At 31.6% G+C, this 17,518-nt stretch overlaps 3 protein-coding genes across 4 annotated transcripts; all 3 read right to left on the bottom strand.

Moving 5' to 3' along the window:
* Positions 1-1,890: 1,890 nt before the first annotated feature.
* Positions 1,891-2,406, bottom strand: LOC131176568 (signaling peptide TAXIMIN 2-like). The gene is made up of 2 exons (XM_058141615.1): positions 2,309-2,406; positions 1,891-2,035 (listed from the first exon to the last, which is right to left on the bottom strand). Exons 1-2 carry the CDS (start codon positions 2,404-2,406, stop codon positions 1,912-1,914), a joined length of 222 nt encoding a protein of 73 aa, XP_057997598.1. The 3' UTR covers positions 1,891-1,911.
* Positions 2,407-4,719: 2,313 nt separating this feature from the next.
* Positions 4,720-7,865, bottom strand: LOC131176570 (D-amino-acid transaminase, chloroplastic-like). The gene is made up of 5 exons (XM_058141621.1): positions 7,591-7,865; positions 7,434-7,510; positions 6,049-6,224; positions 5,276-5,949; positions 4,720-5,041 (listed from the first exon to the last, which is right to left on the bottom strand). The coding sequence occupies exons 1-5, from the start codon at positions 7,607-7,609 to the stop codon at positions 4,932-4,934; spliced, it is 1,056 nt and encodes a 351-aa protein (XP_057997604.1). The 5' UTR covers positions 7,610-7,865; the 3' UTR covers positions 4,720-4,931.
* A 2,893-nt stretch (positions 7,866-10,758) lies between these two features.
* LOC131176569 (probable aminotransferase TAT2) lies at positions 10,759-16,937 on the bottom strand. 2 transcript variants are annotated; one of them, XM_058141620.1, is made up of 7 exons: positions 16,540-16,937; positions 12,947-13,106; positions 12,616-12,834; positions 12,047-12,106; positions 11,590-11,745; positions 11,404-11,497; positions 10,759-11,206 (listed from the first exon to the last, which is right to left on the bottom strand). In XM_058141620.1, exons 1-7 carry the CDS (start codon positions 16,803-16,805, stop codon positions 11,088-11,090), a joined length of 1,074 nt encoding a protein of 357 aa, XP_057997603.1. In that variant the 5' UTR covers positions 16,806-16,937; the 3' UTR covers positions 10,759-11,087. The 2 variants fall into 2 exon arrangements, with proteins under 2 accessions (XP_057997603.1, XP_057997602.1); XM_058141619.1 differs by having other exon boundaries at positions 12,947-13,286; positions 16,540-16,930.
* Between the last annotated feature and the right edge of the window lie 581 nt (positions 16,938-17,518).

The raw sequence follows: 17,518 nt of genomic DNA, 5'->3' as shown, positions 1-17,518 counted from the left end.
TTCTAATAGTAGTGAAGTGTTGTTAATACTATAAAACTATGTGTATATAAGTAAATGATTTATATATATATCTTATAATTTTAAATTTAAATATTTGTTATATTATAATTTTAAGAAAAAGTGTTAATTAGGGTTTAAAAATACTTCCAATTATTATAGTTTAATATTATATTTTTTAATGAAAAGAATTATAAAGAATCACAAAAGAGGAAAAAAAAAGGGACAAATGAAGGGATCGAATCCTAAACCCTATACCTTATGCTTGGGAGCATGTACCAATCGGACTATTAGCTCTCATCCGATAAATTTTTGTATACACACACGCACACACACACACACACACACAAGAGTTATTTCAAAATCAACACATATTGATTTATACATTTCTATATATCTCTCTCCCTCTATTTATCTTTATATATATGATAATCTTAATATCTCTGTCTATAACTCTTTTTATTTCTATCATTCTCTAAATATCTTTAACTAGCTCCTTCTATATTTAAATTAAAAACAATAATTTAGTGATGATAATCGTGGTGATATTGTACACGTGGTGATTGTAGCAGTGATGCTGATTTAACGATTGATCGTTGTATAGGTGATTATTCTAATAGTAGTGAAGTGGTGTTAAAACTGTAAAACTAGGTATATATAAATAAATGACTTATATATATCTTATAATTTTAAATCTAAAAATTTGTTATATTATAATTTTAAGAAAAAATGTTAATTATGATTTAAAAATACTTACAATCATCGTAATTTAATATTATATTTTGGAATGAAAATAATTATAAAGAATCACAAAAGAAAAAAAAAGGGACAAATGGAGGGATCGAACCCTAAAACCTCTATCTTATACTTGGGAGCATGTGCCAATCAGACTATTAGCTCTCATCCACTTTTTAAATCAACGAATATATATATATACATATATAAAGAATGTATTGTGTTAGGTGCGCTTATAAATGGAAAAAAAAAAAAATGACATTTGACATAAGGAGGGCTCGAACCTTGAACAACGCTGTAATGCTTACTTCTATGCCAGTCGGGCTGCTTACCCTCATTTAACATTTTATTGCATGAAATATATATATTATACAAGTTCTAATGTGTATATATATTATTTTTTTCAAAAATATAAATTTTATTTGTCAAAATTATATATCATGTCTAGTAATATTTATTTTTACATTTATATCTAATTCTTCTCTGAAATCTAATTTATTATGCTAGCTCATCACTGCTGCATGTAGTAGCTCATATGTGCATGCATTAATGTAATAGACACACTTCTCGAATCATCAATTCTTGAATGGTGTGCATGGCTGCAAGTAATAATAGCTTATTGCATGCACACTTTCCTTTGCATGAGCCATTAAATAAGCTACTTCACCAACTCCAAGTTTTGAAGTTATTTTTAAGCTGTTTCCTTTCTTTCTTTTAAGGGTATAATAGTAAAACTATATACATTAGTATCATTTGAGCTAGCTCAAATTGAGTTATTTAGCAGTACTCTATAATGATTTACCACTCTCTTATTATTTTTTTTTAAAAGAAAAATATAGTAATAAGCAGCCCATTTTTTTTTATAACGAATTATATGATTAATAAATTAATAAATAAAGAAATTACAAAAACTATAAATAATTAATATAGACAATTAACAATGACTATAAACTAACTTTCAATGACTGAGATGGATATCGGGTTCAAGTTCTAAATATAGAATACCTTTAAAATTTATCAGGAAGTATTTTGTCCCCTTTATAAGTCTATGTGGTGTGAATCCGAATTATTTGGACTAATGAGTTTGGAATACCTTATGATTTCTATTGTATATATATTAAAAAAAAAAAAACAATGACTGAACCAAATTAATTGAAGGGGCGCGCGCACACACATGGATCAACAAGGAATAAAAGCAATGAATCCCTGGATGATAGTTACAGGAAGCTTCACAAGACTCATCGCCAAGTCTGCAAGTCCGGCACAAAATATGCAACAAGGGCAGATGCAACTCAATACACTCCTGTTATCAAATATTAATTTAATTTTACAATAATTAATTAATGCACATATTAAAATAATTAAGCACAAATTATTAATGAATACCTAAAAATGGGATTTGTTTATTTGTTGAATATATAATTTAAAAATTTAAACCCATTATTGACAATAAATTGCAAGGGGAAATTAAGAAATTATATTTTGATTGTGTTTTCTTAAAGCTATATGCATATATAATCCTTTTTTTAAAATAGAAGAAAAGAAAAGAATGAAAAATAAGGAAGAGAAGACTCACCCAATAATCCACACAATGGCTCCAACTAGGGATAAAAGCAAAGAAACGAAAGCAAATGGCAAACCTATCAAGAACCCTAAAGGCCTGCAATCTGCCATATTATTTTCTGTTTAATTTGCTTTTATTTGTTTATTCAGCTTTGCTTTTTCAAACATGAAGCAGAGCCCTTTTCGCCAAATAACTTCCTTGAGCCACACACAAAGAGAGATTATTTTGACCATTTCTATTGTCTTTATATGCGAAATCAAACTTTATACTCCATATATATTTATTACAAATTTTTTAAATAGTATTGTTAGAGCTAAATATTTCACCTTAAAAAAAATATTAAATTTAATTTAAACATAATTAATATATAAATTTTCTTCTTTCTTAGAGCTACGGAAACATTCTACTCAAAACAACAACAATAACTTTGCTCACAAAATCTGAAGACGCAACATTCATTAAAATTCAAGCTGATCAATCTAGCTTGATGCTTTTAGAGCTTTCATCAACGAATAATGAAATCTCCGCACAAGTTCCTAATAATCCATCAAAAAAAAAAATGTCCAAATATGTAATGACATATCTTGAGCTCACAGCTAGATGAATCGCCCAACTAGGGTCAAATTCAACCACAAGACATTGAGCTATTATCACTGAGTAATGGATTCATGACTTTAGATGAAAAAGATAAGAGGATCATACCACCTCTCATGGGCTTCCATATTTTGATTTATTTTTCTTTCTAGGTGGAAAACAGCTTGAAAAATCTGAAAATAAAGTCACGTAGTTTGAAAGTCCCGATCCTTAAAATTGGTTTAGCATGTGAAGAAGTCCTCTAAGATTTTATTTTTCCAGGACATAAACCCAAATCGACGGCCTATCCAACTAAGTTTTCAGGGGATGAACACATCAATGGCACTATATCTGCTAAAGACATCTCATAGTGGCATCCAAATTGGTAGGGAAGTTTCAAAGTAAACTGTGGGATAATTCCTGTTCGGTGTTTTATGTGAGGTGGGTTTGTGGTTCTGGTTTTGATTATTGTGGGAAAGGGTAAGGTTGCAGTGGTTGAAGGAGGAGGAGCAAGGTTGGGGGCGTTTCATGTCTTCAAGTAATTGAAGGGGTTTCAGATCATCGTTGTCACCATTTACCTCATCTGAACTTAAAAAAAAAAAATTATTAATACTCATTATTATTATTATTATTATTTTTATCAACCGAAGAAAGCAAATGTGAAACACGTACAAGAAAAAGTTAGCAACGGTGGCAGGCAATGGCTAATGGTCATTAGAAGGCATCTGATGATGTGAGCTGCCAAAAGAAGACGCATTTACTGTACATAATAATTGCCTACCACTACAAGATAAAAAAGCAATTATAAGATGCTTTTTTAATGGTGTGAATTTTTTATGCAATTCGCTTCAAAGATAAGCGAGGACTACTTATTTATTCCAACTTCAAGGAAAAGAAAAAAACCAGTCTTTCTCACATATCTTCCAGTACTCTTGCTTGCAAAGATTTACTCATAGCTAGCGCCCTTTTTTGCATCCAAGATGATTGAGCTCAAGCCACCTGGTTCTGTTGGCTGTGATGAATCCTTAGAGGCTAGCGCTTGCCAATTCATTGATACTCAGCCTTCCTCCTTCGAAATGGGTGACATGGGGAAATTTGTTTGCTATTTTCAGAGAGGTGGAAAAGAGCTGGGAGTTGTTCTGCAATGACAACTTCTTTATTCTTCAATGCTATGAAATTATATTTTTTTTACCTCTTGATGATGCTATATTAGCATGATTTTAATTGTAATAACAATATATATACCCAGAGATGCCATTATACCAAAAACTTTCAAAGTTTTTTCTTTTATTTTGTATGAATTTTTTAAGAAAATTTCCTTCAGAAGTTCTGTATCAGATTCATTTTCCCTGAGAGTAACTTTTCAGTTTACTCTGGATTGAAATCTACAATGCCTGACATTTTTAGTTTTTTTTTGTATAATCATTGAATCCTATGGAACATTGAGCTCAAGCATGACTTTATGAGCTTCTTATTTTTGTGCTGTAGCTAAAAGTAGAAGGTTGTATACAAATTTCAAGCAGATTTACTGTTTTCCTTGAAAAATACTGGAAAATATCAGTTTTTGTTCATCTGTGGAACTGAAATGGTAACTATAGGATAAAGGGTCAGAAAAGTGAATATTTTCTAGGAGAAACCATTTTAGAGGAATTAAATTCCTAAAAGATTTAGAAGCTGCAAGGAAAACACATAGATCTCTCCATCTGCAAGTGAAAATGTCTTCCCAGCTATTGTTGCAAAAGACATTCTAAAACCATGTTGTTGACAAAAACAGTTTGAGGATAGGCTCAACTTAGTTCTCTTGCTAACATGCGTTTATGTCATCGCATTCTGTTCATCAAATGAAGGTCTTAATTCAATGCAGGTAATTATTATAGGCGTAATTATGTTCATTATACACTTTGGACTAATGAACAGAGCAAAATCAAACGTCAATTGATTTATTCCATGAACAATGACTAGCCAAAGCAAGTCCCTTGGCAAGCAGCAGGAAAATAACAATGAGCAATGAGAGAAGCTAAAGTTTAAGTTGAAATCATTCCTTTGGTCTCAGCTATTGAATCTATGTGGCTAGCTTCTCATAAGGAACAGGTACCCTTTGCATGCCGTCGCCTGCAACCATATCTTCCCAAAGCAGATCAGAGAGTGCCATTGTTAACTCTCCTACCTTTCCTGCAACCAAGAAGACAGAAACAAAGTATTTTATATGAAATAAATGACTCATCCATAACCAATCATGTGCAAAAAGATAATAGTTCTTTTAAAACCATTTCCCATGCTATGCAACAAGAAAAGGTGACTTTCAATGATCAATTTAGAAAGATTATGTTCCTTTTTATTGCTAATCAGTAGCATCCAGATCATAAACCATGAATAATGAAATGTGTGATAGAGAATTGTTGTTACCATCTCCAATGGATTGCTCATCCCACATAACAATTGGCAAGAGAGGAAGTGTGCTTCCAACATACATCATTTCAGCTGCCCTTTTGGCCTCTTGAACAGTAAGATCAGCAATTTTAACTCTTTTTAATTGCCCTTGCTCGACCAATTTAGGTGCTACTTGAAGAAGCCTTAATGCAGTGCAACCACTAAGGATCTTGTCAAATGAAGGTAAGATAAGCTCCTTATCTTGGGTTATGAAAGCCACATTCACATTTGGACCCTCAGCGATATAGCCTTCGTTATCAACCCAGATAGAAGCAAATGCTCCCTTCTCTTCGGCTTCCATTACTGAGAGGACATTAGGGAGATAGTTCACATTTTTCGTAGTTGCAAACAAAGGTGACTTCATGGGGATAGTGGAAGTTATCACTTTAACCCCCTCCTTGCACTGGGAGAAGTCATCATCAATAACTACAGCATAGAAAGCAGAAGTTGGGCAACCTGCAGGCGAAAGCAAGAAGTTTCCAGGGCCTGCACTTAGCCAGAATCTTAGAGTTCCTTTCTTGCATTTCGATACTGCTGTCATTTGAATAAGAATGCTTCGAAGAGTTGAGCGAGGGAAAGGAGAAGATATCTTTGCTTTAGATGCTGATCGTAGAAAGCGGTCCAAATGGACATCAAGTTCATAAAGATATCTGCATAAGCCATATTGTTCAAAAAGTTATTAACACCAATTGTACTCCAAAATGGATAGGAGAAAAGAAAAGTCACAAAAGTTAAGAGTTTATGCATACCCATCATAAATAATAGATGTATCGAACACTCCATGCCCTCGATGAACCATGTGATCATCTATAGGAATCACCATAATTGCAGGATCAAGAATTATTCCTCCATACACGCTAGAATACATTGCTGGGTATGGTTGCTTTTTTACTAAACTCCATTTCTCGTGTAGCCTTTCAAGCAACTGATTGATCAACAATAAAATGGAGAAGAAAGTGAAGTAAAATATTAGGGAAATAGAATAGAGAAGAATGAGGTAAAGTTCTCCTGTAGTCACTGCTAAATCTTATTAAAGTCACCAAATTTCTGAATTTCAATTTGCATCTTGAAAATCACTGAACTAGTTGGCACCCTTGAGAGGCACGAGGGCAGGCATCAATCTCAATGGATGAATTTAATCATATTTCTATTTGTTTGAAGGCAATGCTCGTCTAAGGGGAGAAGGCAAACTGAAATTACTTTTTTAGTACTAGGGAGAAAATTATTATTGATGAGATTTCAAAAATTAACACACACTCATAAATTCTTTCACCTTTACCACTAGATTAACATTATGCATGGATGGGAGTGGAACGAAGAGGAAGGGAGCAGGATGGAGGTGAAATCGTTAACCACCTTATTTGGGAATTTTCTTTTTTTAAAAGAAAAGGAGGGCAAGGGAAGGGAGGGTAATTATTCATCTTCATTCCCTTCCAGGAATTGAAATTGATTGCAACCCAATTTGGGTTGTAAAAAAATTCAACTTTGACGGAGAACCTTATTACCCTCTTTAATTTTATTTATAATTACATTTCCCTTCCCATCCTCTTCATCCAAACAAAATAAAACATTTCCTCTCCCTTTATCAATAAATTTTTAAGTTGCCAAACACAACAAGACACCAGTAGAAAGGGCAAACCAATAATATAAATAGAATGTCGTGTCTCATAGAAAGCTTGACATCCATAATTTAGGATCCATTTACTCATCATTATAAACAGTGAAATACAATCTACCTTGTCTGTTTTTAAAAGCATAACCATATCATATTATATCATATTCACTAGCTGCTAGGAATTGTATCACCCGTCGACCTAATTTGGTTATCAGCAAGTTTCACTAAAGCAACTCAATGAAAAACTCCTCTTTTTATTTACAACTGACAATCCCAAATCCATTCCCTACACTGCCCATTTTTCCTGAACATATCCAGCAGCCAACAGTACAAGATCCTGAATATTTGTGAAAAAGAGAGACACAAAGAGCAGAGCAGTATTGTCCTAAAAACAGGACCAATTTGGGAGATTCTCCAAATATGTCAGAAGATAGCAAAAAAGACCCTAAACGATCAATTAGCATAAAAAATCATAATCAATTGTAATTGTTATGAAATATGGAATTTATAGTTTCCAACCTCTGAAGAAGAGGAGAACACGTGAACCTTAAAGTCACTGTAGACTGCTTTCTCAGCCTCGAATGCAGCAATCTCATCTTGAAGACATAAAACATTAAACATGCTGAACAATTTTTCAACAGAAAAACCAAATAGAAAAAAACCCATATACTATTACCTGATTTTTGATGCTCCATGGATGATAAGCAAAAAGTGATGGTGAAAGAATCTCTTCAAAGCAAGGGATATAATTGATGAGAAGAAGTGAGTTCAGGGTTATATTAGTAAGTCTGAACTTGGTATCGATTATAGAATAACGTGATAGGGTTGGAGGAATCAATTTCTGTTAACTTGTAGCAGTTTGTCTTTGCAGTTTTTGGTTCTAGTTACTGGACAGAGTAGTATCAGGCATAAGTAGAAATGTCTTGTTGTCTAGTCTTCAATGAAAGGAATCGTCTAAGGTCTATTGCTGTGTATGTATATCTAGGAATTTTGTTACCAACCACGGGAATGGGTTGACCATGTCGCCATATGACCATGTCGTCTAAGGTCTATTGCTGTGTATTAGCAAGGAGAAATATTCAGGTAATCAGTATCGTGGCTGTAAACTAAATTAATAGAATTATTTCACATTATTTATAATTTAAATATATTAAAAATATTTTTTTTTTTATATTATGGTGCATTACAGTAAGATATACAACTGATTGATTTTTTTATTTTTTTTTATAGTTGATTTTGATTGGTTTCTAACTTTTGAGAAAATTCAATTAGCATTTAATTAAAAATAATTTATAGGATTGATTGATTTTAGTACGTCATATTAAATTTCTCTTCTTAATTTTATTAAAATAAAAAAAAATCTTAAGTGGATTAATGGTAAAAGGTGAAGTATTTTTATCATATGATCAGACTGAATCTTACATTACAATAAATTTAAGTAGTATTAATTAGGTTTGAGATGAATTTAAATTTAGGAAATAATAGTGGTGTAGAGTTTGAGTTTTATGTAGTGAGTATATGTTATTTAAATTTATTTATATAAATAATTAATTAAATATAAAATATATTTTTTATAATTTTTATAAAATTTTTGATATGTTATATTTCAATAAAATATTTTGTAGAATTATTAAATTTTAATATATATATTAATAAAAATATTTTATGAAATATATTTTATGCATAATATTAATTAAAATATATAAAATTAAATAAATTTAGATATAATAATAATAATAATAAAAAAATTTTTAACATGTTTAAGTATTGAAAATAGCAATGGAGTTGAGTTACATTGATTTTTATGGGTAGTCTACCTATTATTATTCCAAAAGCCAATGTTACATATAAAATTAAATTAAAAAATATTTAATTATAATTTTATATATTCGAAGGAGTCAATATTATATATTTGAAAATGGTATAATATAATAAGGTATAGTTAAATTAGATAATTTTTTAAGCGATTCAATGTTATAAAAATTTATTAAATATATAATAAAAAAAAACTTTTGATATTTTATATTATCTATATTATAATAAAACAAAAAAAATATATATCTTAGAGGACCAATAGCTAAATAAAATAAAATTTTCAAGGATGTATATATATGTAAAAAAGAGAATTTTAGAAGGCCTCAAGGGTCATGATCATCACTTGCTCCATTCTTTCCATTCCTTAATATAATATTAAAATTAATGGTATAATATACTAGAAGAAATTAAATAATATATTTTTTAAAAAACAAAAAATAAATATAAATATATTTTTTTAAAATAAAAAATAAAAATAAATACCTTTATTAAAATATAACAACTAAATAATAATTTTTTCAAAATATATTCACGCAATTTAATCAATCGAACCATTTACATTCCTATACATAATAAACATTATATGCTAACAATTTTCCAATTATTTTTTAAAGAATAATCTTTGGATTTTGGGGGTGGGGGATTCTAAGGAAAGGGAAAACTAGATAATATCCCACAAGAATTATTTAGATAATATCCCACAAGAATTATTTTTCTTATTAGTAAGAAAATATCAGCTGTTAAAATAAAACATCATCATCATCATCCTATCATTTTATATTCATAGTTTTCTTTTCATACAAATTTTTGTAAAAAAATTTTTGATATCTATGAGGTATTTTCAAATTGATTTTCATACACTGAAATTAAGTTTTTTTTTCAGATGATATTATAGTGAATTCCTCACTTCGATGTAGTGTATTCAAAAGAAATAATCCTTTGATATTCTCAAAATTGATTTTTATGCCAATCAAGAAAAAAGAAAATCATAAACTCAATTGAGCAAATTATATAAAGAAAATTATTGGATGCAAGCATAGTACTAGGAGTGTGCAAATGCTCGGTTCGGTTCCAAACCGATAAAATTAAAAATCAAAAATAAAAAATTTTAAAAACCAAATCAAACCTATTATTAAGAAAAAATCAAAACCGAATTGAATCGAACTGAATAAATAAATATCAGTTTGATTCAGTTTTAAGCCGATCAAACTGAATTTTATAAAATTTCATATTTTTAACATTACATCTCAATAATAAAACATAAAAACAAAATTAGAAATCAAAACTAAAAAATCTTAGGGTTTTCTTTATATATATATATATTAGTAATTTTGATTCAGTTTTTTTTTTTATGAAAATAATCGAACCGAGTCGATTAAATTTTAAAACTGAATTGATTGAACCGAATTGACTCAGTTCGATTAGGTTTTTCGATTTAAATCAAAATTCGCTCTCCCCTACACATTACTATTTTTTAGTATTCCTCGTGGTTACATATTGTAAGCTTTTTCATAGATTATGAAAGTTGGGTATATTATATAATTTGCCATTATCATACATAGCTTGTGTTATTTATTCAAATAAATGTGGGACCTATTTTCCATATTTTATAGAGTGACCTAAATTTATGTGTGTTAAAAATACTAAAAGTGGACTCAATAATTTCCAATTAAATAGCAATCCCTAAAAGTCAAGAAATTTGGAGAACAATTGCATGTCACTAAACTGCAATTGATACATTCCAAGGGAAAGATTTAAAAGAAAAATAATATTAAACTGTATTCTTTAAAGAAAGGGAAAAATTCTGGACCCCCTCTGTTGGTAAGTTCTTCTCCATGGTCCTTTTCCGAGAGTCACCCAATGTCTCCTTTCAGTTTTGTCTATCTTCTCTCCTCTCTCCCCCCTCCCCACCCCCCGCCCCCCCCCCCCCCCTTCTGAAGCCAAATACAATGGACATGTTTTGACACTAAATTTTTGCAAATATTACTGCAATTTGAGAGTAGTAGATTTATGGAGATGGACTGAGAAATGCTATAAAAATGAGTCCTTATGATATCAATTTCATGATGATTAATGCAGAACATTGTCTTCCAATGAAACAAGTTAAGAAGATTTGAATATCAGTACGACCCTCAAAGAGTAAAACTTGTCATCGATTTCTCACATGGACTTGTATGCAGTAAACTCTGAACCTCTGTTTAGGTTCATGTCTAGCTGTCAATTCCTTTATGTGCTTACCTGATAAAGATACTATGAAGTCTATTTTTGTTTACATGTTTAATAATACGGCTACTGATAGATTACTTTTAACAGCTTCACCAAAGGGAAGAATCTATCATGGGATCATTGGTAGCTGCCCTATATAAACTTGGTGTGCCTTTGACAGAAAGATTTTACCCTCACTAGAGCTTCTTCAAGTGATGCTGGGTCGGCAGCGAAAGTTATGCGGAGCCAATCTTTTAGCCCCACTGCAGTTCCTGCAAAAGAAATATAATTATCATCTGTTAGCAATGACAGAACTGCAGGCTTGTTAGCTGACATCAGGTGAAAGATTTCAGCAACTTGGAAACAAGTAATAATCCGTTTTAGGGAGCACTCCATAGGTCTTGGATTATAAAATAGAACCAAGTTACAAAATCACTCATTTCATTTTCTTCGATCATATGTTTCCTACCTGGAAGAATGATAACAGATTCCTCTTTAGCCAGTTTGAAGCAGAAATCAATATCATCTGAGATATCATCCAGTAGTGGAAGATTCAGTTTCATCTGCATTACATTAAAAGCTCAACATGAGAGATTTCAGTTGTACTCCCATTATTTAAATGCAACAAGAGCTCCAAATTCTTCCTTTTCCTCACCATAACAGCCATAGATCCCTGAGGCTTGTGAGGACAAGTGATGCAAGGGATCTCCTTTATCCTATCACAGCAAATCTCGGATGCCTGCTTCAGTATATTGATTGTTTTCTTGAAGAAAACTTCATCAGTTTGCTCAAGAATGTAAGGTACTGCTGCCTAACATACGAAAATAATATCAACATCAAATCAGGAGAAAAAAAATAAAAAAGGGGAGGAAGGGGTAGATTATACTTGGCATGAAAGAAAACCTAGTTGAAAAACCTGATGTTATTAGCTTCTCTCAAACGTCAAAATATTGAAAAAGTTCTATTCACATGGACAACTACTTTCAAGAACAAGCATGGAACAAGCAACAACTCTTGGCACATGCATTCAAATATTATCTGCAGCTAATCAAGAAATGCAGTTCAATGTCCCTCCGCTGCCGTTGAAATTTTAATCATGCAAATAAGCAAACCTGGATGAAAGTTGCAGGTCCTCCCAAAATGTCGAAGTACTTCTTAATATGTTCAACAACCTGAGTACAAGATTTGGTAGAATGTAGGAAATGTTAAAATCTCCAAGAAGATTGTTCAATACTATGGGGAATAGAGAAGCATTCGGTTACTGCCACAGAAAGAGAAACGAGCACATTGAAAAAGTTCAACAAAAGAATAGAAAAGGATGCCAATAGTAATGGTAGATGCGCGCAGTGCACAATTTAAGAACTAGTAATCCGAAACGTCTGCTTACCAATTGAATATGCCAAATTCAAGTTTCTTACTCGTGCAGTAGAAGTGACAAAATTTGATGTTAGTAAAATAACCGACAAGGGAAAAATGAATATGGAGGTGCTGTAATCCAATGAATTGAGAGAAAAAGTTCTATGTTTTATGAAGAAGCATCTTTTATGTATCATCAGGACTCTTTAGTTATGACATATATGTTTTAGGAAATGCAATCCAGAGTTGAGAACCTGGTGATATAATGGGGTAAGCCCTACTGATGAAATGCCATGTAGATACACAGAAAGAGAAGAAAGTAAACCTTTGTTTTTATGAACTTGCCAGATGGATCAGTAGTTACAAACCAACCAAGTCGCCATCCAGGCACTATCCATCTCTTTGATAGAGAACCAAGGGTAAGAACAGGAACAGTGGATCCAAAAACTCCCATTGGTACAAACGGATTCTTCCCAAAAGCAAGGTGCCCATAAACTTCATCAGCAATAACAAGAATTTTAAGCTTTTCCGCTATATCTGCAATCTAAACCAAATAAGCAACCAAATAAGACTCATGGCGTCACATATAGGAAACAATACAACCTCACTTGACATATGTTTGCTTGGCACTTGAACCCAACTCCTGGACCACTAACCTCTTTCAAATGTTGGTAAGAGTATACATTCCCACAAGGATTTCCAGGATTTATGATAACCAATGCAACAGTATTCTGATCTGCAAGAACTTCAATTGCATCCCGATCAACCTCCCAGCCTTTATCTGGAAGAAGATCAAAGCGTCTAACTTCAAGTCCCCTAAACGCAGCACAAAGTTCATAAATTGGAAAGCATGGCCTTGGAAGCAGGATATTCGCACTAGGACGAGCAAGCATTGTCAAAGCAACATCAATGGCTTGTGTGCAACCAGATGTGATAAAAACATCATCAGATGACAACTTGTAAGGAAGATCACGAGATAGGTAATCAGCAATTGCCCTGTATAATGAGAGAGCAAAACTGAAATGATTAAAGAATCTTATAAACCACATTATTCAGAGAAGAAGCCTCTCAACTTTGAACCAGAAGTTTTATATGTACTTTTAGCCGCTTCTTACTATAACTCTGAAATAAGATACCAAAAGGCTAAGGCCAATACAGATGAGTTATTTTAGATTTCAGCTTGAAAAAAAGGGTGTTATAGAAAGTCAATGTGGGTTTTATATATTCTTAATTATTAAATTTTATATATTTTTATTTAGTGTAGAATTTATATTGCTAAATGGATTGGATCTATATTTCTAAATAGATAAAATTCATATTTTTTATTTTATAAAAGTAGATTTATATATAAATATATAATTTTTTATTTTATAAAAATAATAAAAAAAAGAGTTTACCTTTGTGATTTTATTCTCTCTCTTTCTTTCTTTCCAATTTTTCTAATTCTTAAATATTAACATGGTATCGGGCTGTTTCTGTGAAAAGGAAAAAAAAGAAAAAAAAAGAAAAAAAGAAAATATATATATATATATATATTTTTTCTGTTTTGTTTATTTTCTTCGCGCTAAAGCTTATGTATTTCCATTGTTGGCAACGATTTCTTCATGTCAATATTTTTGGGTGACTATCAAGTCTCACAGCCAACCCTAGAAGGAAGTCTGACTTCCAATTAATCTCTAGGTGAAGTTCAGTGATCAGCGACCCAAAGAGTAGCCCCCATGCACAGGATCTTTGATTTTTTTTCCCTACCCCACACGCTGGCGAGTGGCAGTGTGTCGGCCGGAGTTTGCCCTTTTGGCTTCGTTTCCCAAGGTCGCCTCGATGTTCTCAGTTCATCCTAGCGTGCTAACGTGTGGTCTGAAGCTCTTCTATGGGTGTTCCAAGGTATTGGCTGCAAGTCAGTTTCTGTAATCTTCTAGTCTAACACGCTAGTTCTGCTTCAGGACATTAAGGCTCTTTATTTAAGTTCTGTTTTGGTTGTTTTGATTTGCTGCAGATAGGCATTATGATTTTTGCTGAGGATTTGCTACTGGGTGTGTTTGCATTCAAGATTGGTTGTTTTATTTCCGTCAGAATTTTGTTTGGTTAAGTGCTTCCTTTAAGGGTGTTTAGGCTGTGGTTGGCGTGTTGATTTGGGCCTAGTGACCTGTTGACAAATCTGCAACTTCCAACACGTTTTGAAACTCCATTCTTCTTATGTGACGTGGTTTTAAGTTGTTTTGTGTATGATTTGGCTTTAGGAGACCATTTACTACTTTTTGGTGGTCTACCTTTAATAACTACTGTTATTTTAAGACTCTTAGGGTTGAGCACCGACTTCAATATTACCTGGAAGTAGCTGAAACTTATGTGTTTTGAGTTTTGGGTTTGCTCTTTATTCGAGGTCCTATTTCAATTCGTGGGTGTTTTAGTTTGGACAGCCACCGTATCACGGCCCTTATGAGCTATTGAATAAAGATTCACCTATTGTTTTGTCTTTCCTCACCGTTGCTGCCTTTGGACAGGAAGCGCAATCTTCTGAATTGCGTTGTGTTAAGGTTTCCTTGCTAGCATCATTTATGGAGAGAAAATACAATCTTGTGAGTTAATATGTGTTGGTATCTTTGTGCAGGTGTTTCTGAATCTAACTTGTGAGCTGTTTTGAGGGATTTATTGGTTTCAATGAGAATCTCGTTAAGGGAAGTGTTGAAATTAATAAGGTTCCATTTTAAGGAGAGAGTTGTGAAAAATCAAGATGAATTTTATATATTTTTAATTAGTAGATTTTATATATTACAATTTAGTGTAAGATTTATATTATTAATTGAGTAGAATAATTATAGAAATTCATATATAAACATATAATCTTTTATTTTATAAAAGTAATGATAATAAAGATGTAGCTCTTTGTAATTCTCTTCTCTCTTTCTCTTTCTTTTCTATCCTTCTAATTAATTCTTAAATCTTAGCAATGGTAAAATGCTAATTGAAAGATTAATTTCAACACAACGACTATAAGAAATAGGCAAAGAAATATAATGATGCAGACCTGAATAGTAATTATGGATAGTTTGAAATTTAATTGCAATCAGAAATTACGGTAAATTAAAGAAACTTTGATCACAACTCCTTGAATATTTATATTCGTTTTAAGAAAATGGGTGAAGTCTAACTTATTTTCAAAAAATAATTAGGGAGAAATGTGTAAGGCATTATAAAAAATACATTACTGTTATCTCAAACCGATATATGATATTAATACACCCCTCACATTCAGGTCTATTATTATTAAACCCAGACTGACCTAACCTGTAAAATCAGTGAATCAGTCTGAGTTTGTAATTGAAACAAAACAATTCGGTGTCCCGCAAGTTTAATTATTCAATAGATTTTTTTTTTAAGTGTTGATATGGAAAATTAAACTAAAAACTTCATAAAAAGACTTTAAAATTAAAATCAAGTGAGCTAATTTAGTACTTACATTTTTTTATTTCAATATATTTGTTTTAACATATACTTAATATATCATCAATATTAAAAAGAGAATTATACCTTCATAAAAATTTCTTATTTATTATATTTTTTAATACTTTTATATAAAATTTAAAATACTATTAAAAATTATGTAGATATAATTTAATAAATATTAAAATTTTATTTTAAATAATTAAATTTTATTTAATTAATTTTATTTATTTATATTAATATGTATTATATTTAATTAATTTTTAATGATTCCCATATTGAACCATTGACCTGTTCATTTACTCGGTTATCTCTCCTAGTTAACTTTCAGACTGAGTTTAATAATAGCGTTCAGATTTGAACACTTGAAACCTAAAACACTTATGGATTACCTCTATCCCAAATATTAACAACTTGCAACAGTCAGAAGACTCAGAACTGAGGAGTTTAAGAACTATGATAGAACTAACAATTCTAATCTGTAAGTCCAGCTGCAATGAATTATTCATGACCACAAGATAGCAATTATGAGCTCCGATAATGAAATAGCAGAAAACTGAGATACTTTTCACTCCAAAGTGAATTCTTTAAACTGGATACATACTAGAGCAACAAATTCAATTCTAAATGAAGAGAATTCTCAAACCTAGAACCAGACACCAAAATTGGTCTGCAAGAGTCAAAAATTAAATTGGACAGAACTCTATAAAATCAGGAAAATTACAAAAATAGTTGCATAAACTAACTGATAAATGCCTAATGAAGGAGTTAAAAAATATCAGGATTGAGAAAACTTGGAGATTACCTTCTAGTTTGCGGAAGGCCAACAGTAGGAGAATAACCATTGAACTTGTCAGATTGAAAAGCATCAACAACAGCATGTTGAGCAATAGGTGTGGTGTGAAAGCAAGAATAGGCAGAAGGGTCACCCATGCCAAGAGAAATCACACTCCTATCACATTTCTCATCAACACTTTGCATCAGCAAACTTATAATGCCTTTGATGGTTATGTTTTTGGGCGTCTCCACTTCACAATTGTTCATGGTTCCACTCTCCTTAACCTTCTCCATGGGCTATCTATCTACCTATCTCAGTTTCTTGAAAATCTTGCTGGGTTCTTCTTATTGATATTTATATGAGAAGCTAGCACTTTTTGGTGGAATGAAGGGAGTGCATGGCTGACAGCTTGCCACCACAGATCGAAGTTTGTTTCCCCTTGTAATCCCTGCATGATAGCAAGTTGGCAGTTGATCTGCATAGAGCTTTTTGGGTTAAAAACAAAGAACTTTTCTTTTAAAAATTTTTTTTCCTACTTTAGTACTTGTTTTAAAATCTGAGGTAATTCTTTCTGACCATCAATTAATTGCATGTGTAACAAAAATTTCAACTTTCAAGATAACTGGTAACTACAATTAAAATAAAGAAATAAATAAATTTTTTTAATTGCAGAATGCATTGCATTGCATTAACCAAACCTCTGGGCAACAAGATAAAAAAAGAGCTGAGCTTAGCAAGATTATTTTAAACCCAATTATACCGCAAACAATCCTTAATTGGACTATGCAATCAGCCACTTTTTTACATCCCTTTTAACCCAAACAAAAGAGACTGAACTAAACCTCTGCATAAGAGAATGAATAACAGCAATAGGTGCTCTAATTTCTCAATCAACACTATCTTGGGGACTGTTGATAGTAGAAATAAGAGTGAAGCAGTCAGATTCAATTACGATATAAAGAGAACCCATAGACCAAGCTAATAAATAAATTTAGTACATGTTAAA

The sequence above is a fragment of the Hevea brasiliensis genome, unplaced genomic scaffold (genome assembly GCF_030052815.1).
Source record: "Hevea brasiliensis isolate MT/VB/25A 57/8 unplaced genomic scaffold, ASM3005281v1 Scaf171, whole genome shotgun sequence".
Taxonomy (NCBI): Eukaryota; Viridiplantae; Streptophyta; class Magnoliopsida; order Malpighiales; family Euphorbiaceae; genus Hevea; species Hevea brasiliensis.
The sequence above is the reverse complement of the archived record's forward strand: the minus strand, read 5'-3'. Positions and strand labels throughout refer to the sequence as shown.

What these genes read in the sequence shown, in the direction of transcription:
- LOC131176568 (XM_058141615.1), bottom strand. Translation starts at nt 2,406, where the DNA reads ATGGCAGATTGCAGGCCTTTAGGGTTCTTGATAGGTTTGCCATTTGCT. An exon ending in GCCATTGTGTGGATTATTGG is followed by an intron (nt 2,036 to 2,308) that starts GTGAGTCTTCTC and finishes ATTTGATAACAG; the next exon opens with GAGTGTATTGAGTTGCATCT.
- LOC131176570 (XM_058141621.1), bottom strand. An exon ending in ACATCTATTATTTATGATGG is followed by an intron (nt 5,950 to 6,048) that starts GTATGCATAAAC and finishes TGGCTTATGCAG; the next exon opens with ATATCTTTATGAACTTGATG. An exon ending in TGAGCAATCCATTGGAGATG is followed by an intron (nt 5,042 to 5,275) that starts GTAACAACAATT and finishes TCTTGGTTGCAG; the next exon opens with GAAAGGTAGGAGAGTTAACA.
- LOC131176569 (XM_058141619.1), bottom strand. Translation starts at nt 16,805, where the DNA reads ATGGAGAAGGTTAAGGAGAGTGGAACCATGAACAATTGTGAAGTGGAG. An exon ending in CTTACCAACATTTGAAAGAG is followed by an intron (nt 12,835 to 12,946) that starts GTTAGTGGTCCA and finishes TATTTGGTTTAG; the next exon opens with ATTGCAGATATAGCGGAAAA. An exon ending in AGGGATCTATGGCTGTTATG is followed by an intron (nt 11,498 to 11,589) that starts GTGAGGAAAAGG and finishes AATGTAATGCAG; the next exon opens with ATGAAACTGAATCTTCCACT.